The sequence below is a fragment of the Poecilia formosa genome, unplaced genomic scaffold, assembly GCF_000485575.1.
Source record: "Poecilia formosa unplaced genomic scaffold, Poecilia_formosa-5.1.2 Scaffold44, whole genome shotgun sequence".
NCBI classification, from domain to species: domain Eukaryota; kingdom Metazoa; phylum Chordata; class Actinopteri; order Cyprinodontiformes; family Poeciliidae; genus Poecilia; species Poecilia formosa.
The window spans coordinates 1,865,003-1,881,601 of NW_006799983.1; the positions used below are offsets into that span (position 1 = coordinate 1,865,003).

The 16,599-nt window shown below is 39.4% G+C and overlaps 1 protein-coding gene across 4 annotated transcripts in view; it reads right to left on the minus strand.

Moving 5' to 3' along the window:
* Nucleotides 1-16,359, minus strand: part of cabp4 (calcium binding protein 4) — a 25,271-nt gene extending 8,912 nt beyond the window's left edge. The window contains exons 1-6 of one of the 4 annotated variants that reach the window (XM_016671364.1): nucleotides 16,292-16,359; nucleotides 9,888-9,948; nucleotides 9,432-9,533; nucleotides 8,967-9,096; nucleotides 1,175-1,205; nucleotides 7-150 (exon numbers count right to left, since the gene is read on the minus strand). In XM_016671364.1, the coding sequence (XP_016526850.1) occupies nucleotides 7-150; nucleotides 1,175-1,205; nucleotides 8,967-9,096; nucleotides 9,432-9,533; nucleotides 9,888-9,943 (463 nt within the window). In that variant the 5' untranslated portion in view covers nucleotides 9,944-9,948; nucleotides 16,292-16,359. Of the gene's footprint in view, nucleotides 1-6; nucleotides 151-1,174; nucleotides 1,206-8,966; nucleotides 9,097-9,431; nucleotides 9,534-9,887; nucleotides 9,949-13,216; nucleotides 13,341-16,291 lie in introns of those variants that run through there. The other 3 variants (XM_007551863.2, XM_016671366.1, XM_016671365.1) reach the window with 3 other exon arrangements.
* Nucleotides 16,360-16,599: the final 240 nt, after the last annotated feature.

Sequence of the window (16,599 nt, forward strand, 5' to 3'; positions counted from 1 at the left end):
ACTAACATTTCATCTTGATCTGTTGGATGATCTCGATGAGCTCCATCTCCGTGGGCATGTAGCCCATGGTCCTCATGCAGTCTGCGATGTCTTTGTAATGGATGAAGCCATCCGCGTCATAATCAAATTCCTTAAAGGCCTCTTGAAGCTCTGGCGGGCACACAAGCAAATTAAATGGGAAACTGTAACGCATAAGGTAAAATGTCTTTCAAAGAGTCAAAAATTCACACAGTCTGTGCAAGACTTTTACATTTTGTGACCAGTTTATGACTCCAGCATATAGATCAATAGCTCTCTAATGCAGTGAGTTAAGAGGACTGAATGAAAATAGTTACACTTCTTTCACTTTTTAAAATTTGGTTAGGTTGCAGTCACAGAGTGCAGCGTGTTTCATTATGTTTTCATGTAACAGATAGATTAATCTAGTGTTTAGAACTGTGAAGAGGAACGGAAATTAGAAACTTCAGAAAATGTTTTTCCCAGTTAAGAAACTCAAATGTGTTCTTCGTAAAAACCACCTTGCCTTGAAAATACAGCTGCAATATTTTTGGAATATTTTTTGAAAATCTTCTTTTCAAAACAGCTTAACCTCCTCCACATGGGGATGGAGCGGCTGAACATCGATTTCACCAGAGATTTTCACTTGGCTTGGGATTTATGTAGGTCTAGAGTTTTTTTGAGCCAATCTAGCTTTTAGTTTCTACAGTCGTGGGGTTTTGTTTCATGATCACCAAATGTTCAGTTCCACCCATCTCAACATCGACTCTGTCCAGCATCCCCACAGCCTGGGGTCACATGCTGCACACCATCCAGAGAAAGAAACATAATATGCTCTCCTTTCTCCTGGGCATGCTGTGTGGTGTCATTTTTCTAACACGCATTTTGTGTGTGTGTGTGTGTGTGTGTTTTCGCTTTATATTTCCCTACATTAGCTTCCACTCTTTCACAAAGATTAGAAAACCTGGGTCTGATTTTTTTTTTCTTTTGCAGCCTGACACACGGCACATTTATTAATTTATTGCAGACTGAAAGTCCTTCAGTCTGCAATAAATGATTAAGAGGAGCGACTTCAGGGAGGAAAAAATATCGATGCAATTCATAAACGTCTGCATGCGTTTGCAGTGTGTCACGCTTGCATCTTGTGAGAGTTGCATCAAAAAGACATCAATCTTACCATCGATCTCCAGCGGCATCAGCTCCCTCTCCTGCAGAGCACAGAAAGGACACAGTGGTAGCAATTAGGAAAAGTTTTTGCAGGACGGCATGTAAAACCAGGGCGACTTAAAACAGAATCCTCCTGAGAAATATAGAGTCATAATTTGGCTTTTGACTACCAAATCAGAACAACATTGCATACCCATGTCAGTGCTGACAGAGGACCCTAATGGGATTTCACCCAGCGACATGTCTCTCTAATTGGCAAAGTGATACCGAATCATGCGCTCGTGCACACGTGCCGCGCGCACAACCTCTGCAGCTGCTTCTTCCGGAGACACAGTCTCAGTCAGCCTGCCTGCGCCCAAAAACACACGCCCACACACAACAGCAAACCTTGTCGCAAAGAGAAATAAATACGTGCAGGCTTACTCACAGGAATACGCTTGTGTACCCTGGCCTACTTAGGAAGAAGATGGCATTAGCATATGGCTACCAGCATGAGTCATTCGCTGTTCTCTGTCTTACTTTGTGTTCGTTTACTTGCATTTTTTTTTTAGGTATTTCGTCAAAAAGAAGCACGGCTGCTAGGAGCAGAGTCTCCACTCGAGGTGTTGTGGATGGCTTTAGAGTTCATGTTTGCTAAGGGCTTGAAGTCACAATATGCTAATGAGACTGTCTACAAACAGACAGGAGAGACATTAAAGGTGAAACCGGTTCATCTGAAAACCGAGTCCTGCAGAAGAATGAAGTGCAAATGTTGTTGCTCTTTTGTGTCTTAGGGCAACGTATTTTTAAATGTGGGAGGGATTTGGGATATTTTTCTTAATGAGTCTGTCTACAAACAGACAGGAGAGACACTGAAGTATTTCTCTAGACTAGAGCTTTAAAAAACAAAACCCTCACGTATACATATAAAAAAAAAATCTGTTTTCAATTTGAAAAATGTATATGTTCAATTCAAGCTTCCTCCTGCCACTTGTCAATGCACTCTGGGAGAAGACACTTAACCCCAAATTGCCTTTCTGTGTAGATGCATGAATGTGTGTGCTTTAGAGTGTGTGACTGGGTAAATGCAGCTTTAGTCAGTATGATAAGAGAAAACGCAAGATAAACAAGAATCATTTTTCAACTGACTACATCAGAGCAAAAAATGTCATTACAAGCTTTCAATGAACCCCCAAATGTCTCAGTTGGACCCATTTTTCCAACTTTTCTGGAAGAAGACAAGTTAAAGGAGAAAAATAAGGTGAAAGTAAAGTAAAATGTCAATTATCACGAAATCAGTTGCAATACTTGAGGCAATACTTGGAGTCAGAAGTACAGTTGGAAAAAGTAGGAGGCTTGGGAAGTTCAAAAACATCCTTCACAGTTTCTTACCTGACAAGCTTTTCCTATTTTAGCAGGAAAAAAAAGATGATTTGTTTTTGATTGCCCCTAGACGTCTTCAACCTTTACAGCCAGAAACTTTTATATATTTTACTGGGATTACCAACAGAAATTAGCGCTTAATTGGAAATGGAAATCAAAGCGTGGCTTGAATTGGCAATTTGATCCCTTAACCTGTGGTGGAAAACTAAGAGGTGGAGAGTTGGATGGAGCGAAATACAGGAAGAAAACCTGTCATAGTTTGTAGAAATATTAGACTTTGGGCTACAGGCTGAAGTGTCTTCACTCACAACAGGGAACTCTTTACTCTGAAAAGGATATTTTTGTGATATCAGCGAGGTTTTGGAATGATTATTATATATAATTATGTTATTCTTATGATGATAATCAACAAAATTGCAGCCTTAAGTGTAGCAGGGTGTCAGATATATTCAGAGGAGATCACTAACTCAGTCGATATATGTGTAGTTTGTTTATTAAAGAAGTTATTCAAACAGTTCAGGTTAAATTTACTAGAAAAAAGTTTCAAGACTTTTACTCAGCCTTGTATAATCAAGTCTCATATTACAGAATTGAATCGTACTTTATGAAAAAGTACATTTGCAATGACTTTTAAATCTCCTCAACATCAATGGCTCACCTTAGCTGCCTTTCCATTTTCTTGGTGAGTCAGTGCTTTTATCAGTCTACAGTAAGAGTAGTTTTTTTCTGCTTTTTAAAGCATTTATCGCATGAATGAAATTAAGGTACAAGAGAAAAAAAAAAATGTGAGGGAAAACAGAAATCATTCAAGGTCACCCTGCCAAAGATCCCTGTAACATCTTAAGGAGAAACGCCAGCATGACTTATTTGGACGTTGCCCCGCGTGGCACCATTCCAATGATTATTCACTGTATTACACTGCCAACACAGTTTAAACGCAGAGCCAAAAGGCAATTGCATCAGGAATCACATCGCTTCTCATGTTGGCCTGATTTATTAAACCTTTATGGTTTAATACGATTCCTCTTGTCATGTTGCAACCGCTCTGTTTGCCCTGCACAATATCGTCCTATCATATGGTGGCAATATTTAGTTAGCGAGGACAGAACATTAATTGGATTTTTTTCCTTTTGCCATCCTGAAAGGATCAGACAGCATGCCACACAGTCAGGCTCAGTTCATCCATCAGAATGGGCCCATTAACGGTTAATGTCATTCTGTCTGCCTTCACACGGCCAAGTGAGCCGCTTCGTTAGCATGACGCACGCACACGTACAGCGGTCACACTGCAAATGCAGCTAAAAAAAGCCCAGTGAGGGGGAAAAAAAATAAATAAATAAAAATCTGTTTCTGCTGTTTGTGTGATTGAGATACATCCTTTATTTTTCTGTGTTTCTGTGCTGGATTTGATGTGAGCTGACAGTAAAACGGGCTCAGTGGGTAACGATACAAATGTTGACATGAGGACTTGCTGCGGGATAGGTGGTCTCTTTGCCTCAACGTCCCAGCACCAACCCAAACTGCAGGCCCTCTCTGCACGGCTCCGGAATGTGGGAAAGAAAGACTAGATGTACCAGATGCGGATGGAGATCTGTTCAAAGTCCAGCATTTTAGTGAAACAGAAAAAAAATTCTGGTTTTCTGACAATTTTCATGATTTTGGCAACCGAGTACGAGACACTTATCCACCGTTTTCTCTATGTTCCATGAAAACATGACACGAGGGGAAGGCAAGTTTCTTTGTATAGTGCAACACAAATACAAGGCAAGTAAAATGATTTTGATTAAATCAAAGGAAAGGCATAAAAAAGGGAAAAAAACAACATTTGAACTGTAACAATGCCACACAAAAATAAGCTATTGTTAAAAAAGTACTAATTTAATCTTTCATTTTTTGATCCTATAAAAGTTACAGTAAACATTTCAAAACCCAACAGGAACGTTGTTTTTAAATGTTCACTTTTATAAAACCTTCCTTTTCATTGAAAATTGCAAAAAGATATATACATCTCTTCTTTTAAAAATGAAGCTAATGATTTATATTTACATTATTCTCACGCATAGCTTCAGTAACTTAAAAAAAAAGCTCTTCCGTTGAAACTCCTATGATGACATAAAGAATATTTACTAAGTTTACAAATGGAGATGCATTTTCTTCAGTTTTTTCTTGCAGAGAAGCATTTTATTTAATTTTTTTTAAATGCAGACCTTTTAATTTTTTGACATCAACTTCAGGCGCAGGTGTCATGTTGATGTACCGTCCAATCTTGCATACATGACAAATATTGTGCACGCACCACGGCTCTTTCCATCAGTTTCAGGCGCTTGCCAAAATGAAGTCGTGAGGAACATTAATTCAGAAGTGTCTAATCTATAAATGGACGAATGTTTGTGCTTGAGCAGATTGATGAAGCCAGTAATGTTGTCTTTCTTAGATCAGAAAGGAGCTGATGAGAACAAATTGTGCAAATTATTTCGGCATTGTTGGCCTCACTTAACAAAGAGGCTGAATGAAATCCTCCTCATCACCAGTGTTTACGCAAATCAAGAGAACGACTATTTAATGGCAGCAAGAGAGAATGGATAAAGTCCTTTTTTTTTTTTTTTACTAAACACTTCTTGATTGTTTAGGTTCTGTTGCCAAATTAAAGGTGGAATTTTGTCTTTTCTTTCTGGAAACAAAATCGTTTCGTATCTATGTTGTTTTTATGCTACATCCTATTCTGCTTTTCTCCCCTCTCTACTTATCTTCTTTTTATTTTATTTTTCACATGTTTCTAGATTTTATAGAGTTGGATGATAAATATCTTGAATGGTACGAATGTGTTTCTGTTTACTAAACGTTAAAACAACAACAATAGCTTTAGAGAACCAAATTTATCTAGAAGCAGAGACTACAGACGTAGCGTTCATCCCACTCTGCAGAAGAAAAATCTGCTTGTCACGACCATTTATTACACTCCATTTATATTGAGATATATCTACTAGAAACTGAGCTCAATGGTTTTTCCCCCCCAAGAAGTGGAAAGTGGGCAAAGTCGATTGTTGGCTCTCGTCCATTTGTAATTTTTCCAGTGTGGTTCCCCGCAGGAACATGGAAAAGTGATATCAGTCATGAACTCAGCCAGTGTTTAACCTGAGCCAAGCAGGACATTAAAGGACAGCAGCTAAGCAGCCGAGCCCTGAATCGTTTGTGAAACTATTGGATTGGTTTTCCAAAAACAGAAGTATGAAATATTGGTGCTGGGTGTGTTTGGTTAAGCAAAATTAATGGTCTAGTGAAGACGTACTCGGGATAATCTTGGCAAATGTTTACAAACAATCTTTCTGGCTTAAATAATTAATGACTAGCAGATTAAACCTCTGAAAGAATGCATTCCTTCTTCCATCAAGATATTAGATATCAGCAAGTAGAGGTGACTTTTTATTTGATATTCTTTAAAAAATATTTTACACTGTGCTTAAAACATGGGGCTAACATAAGTACTAAGTACTAAAGTGAGTAACATGTAATAACTACATTTTCTGATAAGAAGAGTGGTCATATATTAATCCAAAACAGAACGGTTCAAAGGTTGAAAAGGTTTTAAATTTACTTTACAAGCATAACGAAGACACGACCGTCACATCTGAATCTCCAGGCTGAACCAAGTAATCCACCACTCACTTCCTCTGCTTATGTTTGAAAAATATTGGAAAAGAATATGCTAATGAGAAACACCTTTATTTTACAAAGTGCTCATGTTATTATTAAGGTCTGATTAATGCAGGAGGGCCTGAGGACAAAAGCTGAAATGTTTGCTCTGCAGCAAACATCTCAGCTCCTGATGTGACCAGTGAATACAATAAACAGCAGCGAGGAGGTCTGCGAGCCCAGAGCCGAAACGAACGCAACAAAATATGGTAAATGTGTTTAAATTAACATTATTACTAATATGTCAGGTTGGTGGTGCATAATAAAAAACCAATTTCCTCCAGCTGCTCATTTTAATTTATATTTATTCCAAGGCTCAGGCTATTGAGAAGGGTTGGTATTACAGGGGAGACCATACATTATTCATGCCCGTGTCAGAGTTTGCCTTTCGGGGAATTTTTATTCTTCCGTCTGGAAATGTCATAAAAAAGTGGCAAAAAAAAAAAAATAATAATTTAGGGATGCTGGGTCGGAGATATTCTTGTGATTCTTATTTGGGTTTATAATTAAAAAATGTTTCTCCTTCGGTTACATGATACCATTGCCAAATTATTTTTTTGTTACATTAGTTAACCAGTTCTTACATTTGCACTAAGTGTGTTTTTGTTTCTCCAGTCAGTTGCTTATTGTTTTTCTCTTTGTTAGTTCTCTGATGAACATGGTGACATACTTCCTTTCTGCCCCCTGTCTGCTGGGAAAGGCACCAGCACCTCCAACACCTGGAAGAGGATGAAGCAGGCGCAGAAAAAAATAAAAAATCAAAGAACAGATAGGTCTTTCCCCCATTCTTCCTCTGCTCTTTGATTCCGGATTAGATTGAGGTCTGGTCTACGGCAGATCCACTCCACAAAGTTAATGCTGTTCCTTTGTGAGCTTCCCTTAAGCACTTTAGTGGTGTGTTTCTGCTCTTATCTTGTAAATAAACCTTCTAGCCGACAAACACTAGGAGACTGCTGCAGGGGATGAGATGCGCAAAACTGCATGGGAGCGAAGCACAAAGCTCGGTGGCGATATATGGAAACTGTTTGGTGACGACTGCAACCCTTGCAATGAATTACTAAGAAAATGTAGAAATAATTTGGAAATTGGGCATTTTTTTTTTTTACAGCTTATCTCATTTTATTTTGATGAAAACAGATGACAAATTACATTTGCACATCACAATCAGTTTTTTTCTGAATGTGTTCTTTATTATCGGCAATAATGATTTTAAAGCAGTGGTCTCAAACTGCATTCCTCGAGGGCCAGGGTCCTGCAACGTTTAGATGTTGCTCTGCTTCAGCTCACTTCGCTCCAATATTAGCTCATTAGCAGAGCTCTCCAGAGCTTCACTGCATACCAGTGAGACGGTTTCCCCATTTAAATCAAGCGTGGAGGACAAGGGAGACATGCAAAAGTTGCAGGATTCTGGCCCATGAGGAGAGGACTGCAGTCCGAGTCCACTGATTTAAAGGAAAAAGAAGCTACTTTTGTAAATCCCTACTGAAAGGAATTCCATCATATATGTGGGATTTTGAGCCATTTACAGAACAGAATTGTTTCAAATTGGTATAAATTGACTTGACAGAGTTTACTGCAAAAGTATTCATACCTCTTGAACCTTTTTGAAAAGTCACAACAGTGAGCTTCAGTGTGTTGTAGTTGAGGTTTTTTGTGACAAAGCAGCACAATAGTGCATAATTGTGAAGTGGAAGGAAGTGATGCATGTTTTTTTTCTAATAATTTTCATTATCTTTAATCTGAAAAACGGCTTGTGCGTTTGTATTCAAGCCTCCTGAGTCAATAGTTAACGTTCAGTGCAATTATAGTTCCACATTGTTTGGGGTATTGTTCAATCATCTTTCCTCATCTAGAGACTGAACGTTTTCCCCATTCAATCAGTCAGATTGAGAGAAGAGTGTCTGCAAACATCCATTTTCAAATCTTGCCATGGATTCTCACTCGCATTAAGGTGTGTGTATTGACTAGGCCATTTTAGCACATATACATGACTGACCTAAAACTATTCCATTGTAGCTGTGACTGTATGTTGCTTAGTGTCAGTTTGATGCTGTGAGGCCCTAATTAATTGTTTTTTGTTTTTTTTTTGTTGCAATTTTTATTCCAGGATTGACCTCTCTCTAGCTCTATATATCTTCCATTCCATCCCCACAACATAATATTGCCACCTCTATGTTTCAGCGTGGAAGTGTTCAGAGTAATGTAAACTCTTACTTAAGTTTTATTTAGGAGAATAATGAGAAAGCCTGCTCAGTACAAAAATATATCACATGGTACTACGATTTATTTATTTATTTATTTATTTTTTATCTGAATAATACGATGCCGTTGCTGAAGATATCAAATATAATTTATCCAAATATTTGGATAATTTATCCAAATATTCTTGACTTTTTTTCTATTCAACCGTTGCTTAACCAATGTCCCCACCACGTCCGCACAGAGTCCTTCCGACTGAACCAAACACTTTCTCAATGGCAGACTTGAATTATAATAACCCATTACATCCAACTAATCGTTTGCAATTAAGACACTTGCTGATTGCAATGATGAGAACGATTCAACATATTCTGGAGCTTTATTTTCCCAGCTTTGCACTACTTTCTGTTGCTCCATCACCTAAAATCATATTAAAATACATTTCATGTTTCTTGTTGGAACGTGACAAAAGCTAACATTAAAATCGACAATGTGGTGTACTGTGTTGTCCAAGACAACATGGAGTAGCACCGTGACGCAGAACTGACCTGTCCAAAAAGTTTATTTAGGTAGGAGATGTAGGCAGCTGCCACCATGGAGCTGTTGCTGAGGCTCCTTTTACTCTTCCTCTTGCTCTCCTCTTCCTCAGACGCCTTCTCCTTCGCGGAGGACTTGGAGCTGTGAAGTGTGTATTTGCATGTTATTTGTTTAGAGACATCATCATCATCATCATCAATACCAAGCCACCTAAAGTACTTATAGTTTACAATTTTAAGAAATTGCAAACTTCTCTTTAGCTTTTTTACCATCAACTGAAACCAGTGTGGGAAATTTTCACAAGCAGAAGGCAAGAGAAGCAGTTTTTTTTTTTTGTTTTTTCTGAGCGAGGCAACTCTGGCGGCTTGTTTGTCAGCTTGTTTATCATTTGATGGCGCTAATTGAGTGTACAGCCTAACATAACCCAGTCCTTTTGTCATAATCAATGTTGATTAGAAACAGAGGATGATAATAACCAGAATTTCTTGGAGAGGCTAAGCTGAAGGGCCTTGTTTTTGAATCTCCCCATAGCGGGCGATTTTCCAGCTGCCGCAGCCCTCCCTCCTCGTGGAGATACGCTGGGAGAGAAAAAAGCCTGTATCAATTTAAGATGCGCTAAATGACTTGAATTGCTTGCCTTAATATGTTTTCATTTCTTCTAATTCAAAAACTATAACAAAACAACACCATGTTAGCATGAAGGTAGTAAGAAAAGATAGCTAAAACTGACAGCATCAATTGGAGATGAATAATAAAGTTTTCGACTTTACTACGTCTCTTTGTTTCTAACAGGTTGCATAAGCTAATGGAGTGTTTTTCTTTGCTGCTCCAAAAGTAGTCAGGAAGTTATAATACTCACAGATGAACTGGCTACATTTGTTTAAGCGCAATTGCATCTTTTCTTATTTATCCCACAAATCTTCTTCACCAACCTGGCAGCAGAGGACGGTCGGCTGTCTGGACCTCCCTTTGCACTTTTAACAGACATTTCAGCTGAAAGACAAGCAAAAACCAAACGTTAAAGGTGACAAATCAAGCACAGACAAGAAACTACAACTCTGCTGAAGCAGAGATACAAAAAGTTTGGAAGATATCATCAAATGTAGGATCTTTTTTGCTGCAAGATTCATTATAAATCGAGATCAAACAAAACTTTTGGAAGTTCCTGCAAAAGTAAATGTGGATGTTTAAAAAAAACAAACTTGCAAGATAGTAAAAAACTAATTTAGAATTATATAATTTTTTAATTCTAATAGTAACTTAGCATCAAACAAAGTTTACATGAGCTCAGAAACTTGATATCTCCCAAAATGTCAGTAGGATCCTATAAAATTAACTTTAGATTTCACAAAATGTATTCACAATCTTCCAAAGGCAGAGATGAGCACCAAAACAGAAGTGCGAGATTCTGGCGTCATCTTACAAAAATGTTGTGAGATTCTCTCAAACCCAGAATGTCACTGATGTTTTGCTAGACTAAAGTAACTCAGAGGGTCACAAAACCAATAAAAGATCCACCAAAAGTATTTTTTATTGTTTTAAAGTCCCTCAGGGGATCGGTAGTAGTTTATAGTGCTTCAACAGCAGAATAAAGACATGTGCCTGGCTGCCTCATGTGGATATTGAGTGAACAGCGGTTGTTTCCTTCATTCAGTCCATGTCGATGTATGCTGGTGTTTATCACAGAGGTAAGTTATCGGTGTTGTTACATAAAGAACAGTAGGCAGTCAAAGAGTTAATCCACCACTACTGAATGAATCAAAACACAAGGGTAGTATAGTTAAAGTGGAAAAGATTCCTGATACAAATCAAACAACTGTAAGAATGAAGGTCAGAGTCATGTAGGACTTGTGAGGAGGACGAGAAGGCAGAATTAGTGAGGATTATATATCTGTCTCTTTGAAATGTGAATAATGTCCCGTCATGGATGAGGTCATGGAGTACATCTCTTGAGTGCTGGTGCCAGATGATGAACGGCTGTATTTGGCAGCGTTGTGCTATAAATGTAATGGCTCACCAGCCAAAAAGATGGTGCAAAGACAGACATCCAAGATCTGCTCCTGCAGCAGCAGCTGCTTCAGACAACCTACGCCGTGGCGGCTGTAAGGAGCATAAAAACAAAGAGCAGCCTGTCATCTAGGTGCTTCTGTCCAATGAGCCACCTCCTTTTGTAAACAGAAGGAGCCATGACTGAGCAGCGACGCTCATACACAGAAGAGGAACACGACGGTCGCATGTTAAAATGAACAGGCTCTTCACATAAGCATCTTGGGACTTTTTTAGTGGATAACAGAATCTTTTTACACCATTGTGGTGCATTTTGCACGTGCTGCAGAAACAAAATGGTCTTCTGTTTCACTCCTCAAACAAATTGCATTTTTTTCAAATAATTGTTGAATTTATTTAATTCCTGTGCACCTCTTGAAAAACCATGAATTACTGTCATTGAACATATTTTTCAGGGAGAAATATTAGCTCAGCTTTACCAGCCACACCTATACTGCTCGACATGTGCAACCAAGAAATTGCTAACCAAGTTATTTAAATCCGCACGTCTGAAAAGCATCACAAAGCCTTTTCTATGACTTTGGGATTCCAGCGCAGCACAAAGATGGTCATTATTCACAAACGAAGAAAACAAGAACCAGGGGTGATGTCTGGTGAGCCTATCTGAATTATTCCAAAGTGCATTAACAAGTTACCTATGAGGTAAAAAAGAACCTAAAACAACATCGAAAGTGTTTATAATTCAACTGTGGTGGGATGCTGTTCCACCCTCCCCCGCTCTGTGCACCGGGTGCAACCAGAAGCGCACCGTTGATTGGTGGGCGGGGCAGATGCCTATATAGTTGGGCGGGCTGCTGCAAGGTGCGTGCGTCTTTGTTTCTCCCACTGTTGCTACGGTCGGCGGCTTCATGTCGGCTTGTGGGTTTGGTCGACTCGTCTGCGATCTGTTGCTCTGATGGCGTTTCCGGCTGCAGCTGGGGATTGCTGTCGCGGGTCAGCGGTCCTCACCTGCTGACCCGCTTCCTCCCGGGTTAGGCTGTGTTTCCACCCCTGGGCACTTGATTGTGTTTGGAGCTGCAGCGCTTTGGACGCTCTGCTGTCTTGTCTTGTCGTCTTGTTTGATTGGGCCGCTCAACTAAACCTGTTGCGGATTAGGCAGGCTGTGTGCGAGGGGCATTACTCCTCTGGCCCCATCGAAGGGCATTTGGAAGCAGATGACAACTATTTGTTCCCTTGTTTTCTTTTAGTTTTGTTTTGTGATTGAAGTTACTAATTTGTTTTGTTTGATTTACTCATTTCTTTTGCATTGCATGTTTTATTTTATTTCTTTTGGAATAATTGAACTTATCTGTCCTGTTTCCTTTTGTGTTCCTTTTGTTCCAGGGACCGAGTAGTGGGCCTGAAGCCTCGTTTTTAAAAATAAATGTTTTAAAGAAATTAAATAAAATATTGTGCACTGTTAAATCTGTGTTCAGGTGCATCTTGTTACTTTTAGAAAGATCTCCACCTGTTGGTCACACAACCATAAGAAAGACATCGCTAACTAAAAAGACCCCAAAGATCCCTCTGACATTTGTCCAAACACATCATGACGATTCACTTTTTTTGTACGTGCGTCCTTTGACTTCTGGTATAAAACTAAAACGCAGCATTTCAGAATGCAAACAGTAGATGATGCTATGACTGCCTGCTGCCACCTTGACGTCTTGCCATAACTGATGGAATTTTCTGCACCATAAAATCCTTTGCGATAATGTCCAGCCGACGGTTTGCGAAACAGCTCTGCACATTTCTGTAATGCAGCGGGAGAAGGATCAAATTGTGGCTCAATTAAAACAATTCTGCAAAGAAGAGCGGGTCCACATTTCTCCACAGCAATGTAAAAGCACAGTTGCTGCATACAGGGACACAAGTAGTTATTAGATTTTGGAGGCAATTATTTTTTCACTTGTTGGTTTCGATTGCGTTGTTCCTTAACTTCTGAAATCAACATGTAGAAAACCGTTTTTAGTGCTTACTCAGGTTATCTTGGTCCCATTCAAGTTGGTTTGTTTTGCTCCTTAAGGAAGAAATCTGTATTCGCTGCATGAAGCAAAGGTTACTTAAATCCAGGGCAAAAAAAAACAAAAAACACACACTATCCTCAGCTCTCTTTTGACTTGCCTGCTCTTTTTTTTTTAAAACATTCATGTTTCAGTTGTATCTCAAGCATGATGTCTTCACTTTCTATGAAGCCTGCATGAATTATTCTTACCTCCCAGCACAACTCCCATCAGAGTAAACAAACACACCCCACAAGCACAGCCGGCAGCACATGCGGGTTTCGCTACACAAGCCACTGAGCAGCACTCTGCGTGTCTTCAGCTCTCCTCCCTAAGTGGCCAATTGCTGTCAATCACTGCAGCCGACACAAGCAATTTTAGATCCTAATCACTCTAATTGAGGTAATGAAATAGAGGGCCAGGTGGACTGGGCAAAAACAAACACAGCTGAAGATGGAGAGCAGGTTGGGAACGAGATATGAAGGGAACGGGGCAGGAGCGCACGGGGGCTTGAACTTCAATTAGGATTTCTTGACATTTCTTTCCGAGAGAAAATAAGTACCAGCATCCTCCACTGCATGAGCGTGCAGTGGAGGAAAATACGTCATCTTACGCCGCTAACTTTTTACGGTTTTAGTGATGAGACAAAAACTAAAAATGTCCTTGAATGACAGATCACAACCTCCTCCTGCGAATCTCCCACTCAGCTCCTCCAGACCCCAGATGATTTTAGGACCACTTGAACTTTTCCAAATTTTCTTGCATCGCAGCCACAAACTTTTATGTATTTTTTATTTTTAATTTTTTATGTAATAGGCCAATAAAACGTAGTGGAAGAAGAACGATAAAGGATTCTCAAAATCTGTAAAGTATGTCTGCATTTGTTTTGAGCCCACCCAATGCTTTGGAAGATAAATACATTTTGATTTAAACCCTTTTGTTATATGACTCTACCAGGGTTGTTTCCAGAAAAGCTATGTAATTAGCTATACCCAACAACTTTGAACTACTTTCCTTTCCTTGCTGATGGCAAAATGTTTCAAAGTATGATGCTTCCACCACTATACACCGTGTGGGTAGTGCCTTCATGGTAAAGTTAGTGTATTGTTAAGTTCTACCACACATTACTTTTTCCATGCAGGCCAAATTTATTTATTTATTTATTTTTTATCTCATCTTATTGGATTTTATCACGTTTGGGAAATTTAGATTCACTTAGTTTCTTCTTAGTAGAATCCAGTTTTATTTTTAATAGTGTGGCCCATTCTGTTCTCTTTACTTTGTGATTTCTTTCTCTTAGTTTCTGGTTTGTGTTCGGTTGCTGTCCTGCTGCATATTCTCTTTGATTCTTTCTGTCTGTGCTCTCTGACTGCAGTCTCAGCTGCTTCCATTTTATTCATTAGTCACATCTGTTTCTTGTTCCACTCAATTCTCCCAGTATTTATACCCCTTTGGCTCCTTAGTCATCGTTGCTTCATCTGCTCAACACTGCTCATCATTCCTCGATTGCCAGAGTTTCTCCCGTTTGTCTTCCCTCTTTTGTTTTTGGCTTTCTGGACCTTAAACTTTGTTTTTGTTTCTTTTTAAACATTTCTTTTTTTTTAATTTTTGCTCTATCTCTGCTGCTCCTTTGCCTGCTTTATGGTCCTCCACATCTATCAATGCCTTTGGGGACATGACCAGAATAATTGTTTTCCCCACCAGTCTATGTTCCTTGCATGGCATCAGGAAAACTAAGAGGTCTTATTTTTGGCTTTACTCAGCAATGCCTTCCTGAATTTATAGCATACAGAACTAATGTTTGCCTTTCTGAAAGATTCTTCTACCTCAGCTGCAGATCTCTGCACTTTCATAATGATCACAAGCCTGTCTGCTGCTCTCCTTGTCTGCTTTACTGGACAGCCATGTCTCAGTAAGTTTGGAGGTCTGCAATACTTATCTTCAGATTAATTATTTTAGGTTTTTTGAGAGATGTTCAAAACTTGGGCTGTTGTTTCATAACTCCGTCTTAAACTTCTCCACAACGTTCTTCCTGACCAGCCTGCTGTGTTTCTAGGACTTTGTGATGCCGTTTCTCAAATGTTTCCTTCTGCGATATCAACTTAAAAGCTAAATTTATATTGAGACTGGTTGTTTGCTTTCTATGGGTATCGTGGTAAAGGAGGGTGAAAATCTCTACCATTTTTTTCAGATTTTGATTCTTGAAAATCTTTTTCTCTTCCTCTTCACAATTTATGAGCTACTTCTTATTTGCTCGTCGAGTTAAATCCCAATACAATCCATAATAATCAATCAATAATTATTTTATATTTATATAGTCTTTAAGACTAAATTAAAGTCAAGCCTAAGGCAAAAGAAAATCCTGAATAAGTAACATACAAGATCTCATGGTTGGTAGTCATGAGCAATCACATCCAGGTACAGGAATAAAAGCAGAAGTCTTACATAAGTTAGTAATCATGAAAACACACATTTCTCCACTCAGCTAACAGTGAGTTGGAGTGATGCTCCACTGACTCTCCATCTCTTCCTTTCTGTTTTCGCATCATCTTTATTCGCCTGCTGTCCAGTTCAAAGACAATCAATCGCAGCGGGCTTAGGTACCCGGTGTCTGATCTATAAACAAGCGACGACGATGCTGTCGGGTCTGGCACTCCATCTCATCTTCACCTATTTTGACACCTCTGTAGCATATCCTCCCTTTGACATCACTCCCCACCACCACCTTCCCTCCAGCACCGATTTCAGGTCAGTGCTCCAAAACGAGACCGTCACCTATGGAGTAATTTCAAGTGCAGAACACGAACTGAGACCTTTTTCTCAGTTTTAGTGACACAATTATAATTTTTTGCATTATTCTGGCCTAATTACTTCGCCTCCCTCCGACAGACTCTGGAGGCCAGCCTGATCAAAGTGCACAGTAAGCAACAAGCATGGGGCACAAATATTGAAGAATAACAAATGCGAGCGGAGGTCTGGCCATCTGTTCGCACGGAAAAATATAGTCCAGATAATCAAATAATATGTACCCAAGAGGAAATGGCTGTGAGTCTCATTAGAAACTGCGGGGGCTGCTGCTTCAGACGTGGCCTGTGCGGAGTAGACAGCTTGCAGCCGACAAATGAGTCAACGCGGACGCAAGCTGAATTATTAAAGAGCACGGAGTAAAACAGGTTAGCACCTCACTATAAATCATCTGCACAGATAAGTAGTTTGATAAAAGGCTGCTCAGTTTCCAACCACAATAAAATAAGACAAACATTATAATGACGACGATGCTTACTTACTCGGACAGCTCTTCTCGTTTTGTGCTTCTTGGGTGACGGGTGCAGGTGGAACGTGTGAGTATGAAGTGCCTATTATCTAACCCGGGGATTATATGATGAGAGCTGATTATCCAGCTAAATATGTCAGGATTAAAGATGTACGCGGCTGCTCAAGAACAAAAGAGGCAGCAACGGGATCTAACAGGAGACGAGACATTTGCGGCACCCGGATCGGTTTCAGTTTTTACTGGTTTGCTTGGAATGAACACAGCTCTCCATTTGCAAGTTAGGACTTTGATTTTTATCACCATAAAAATAATCACCAAACA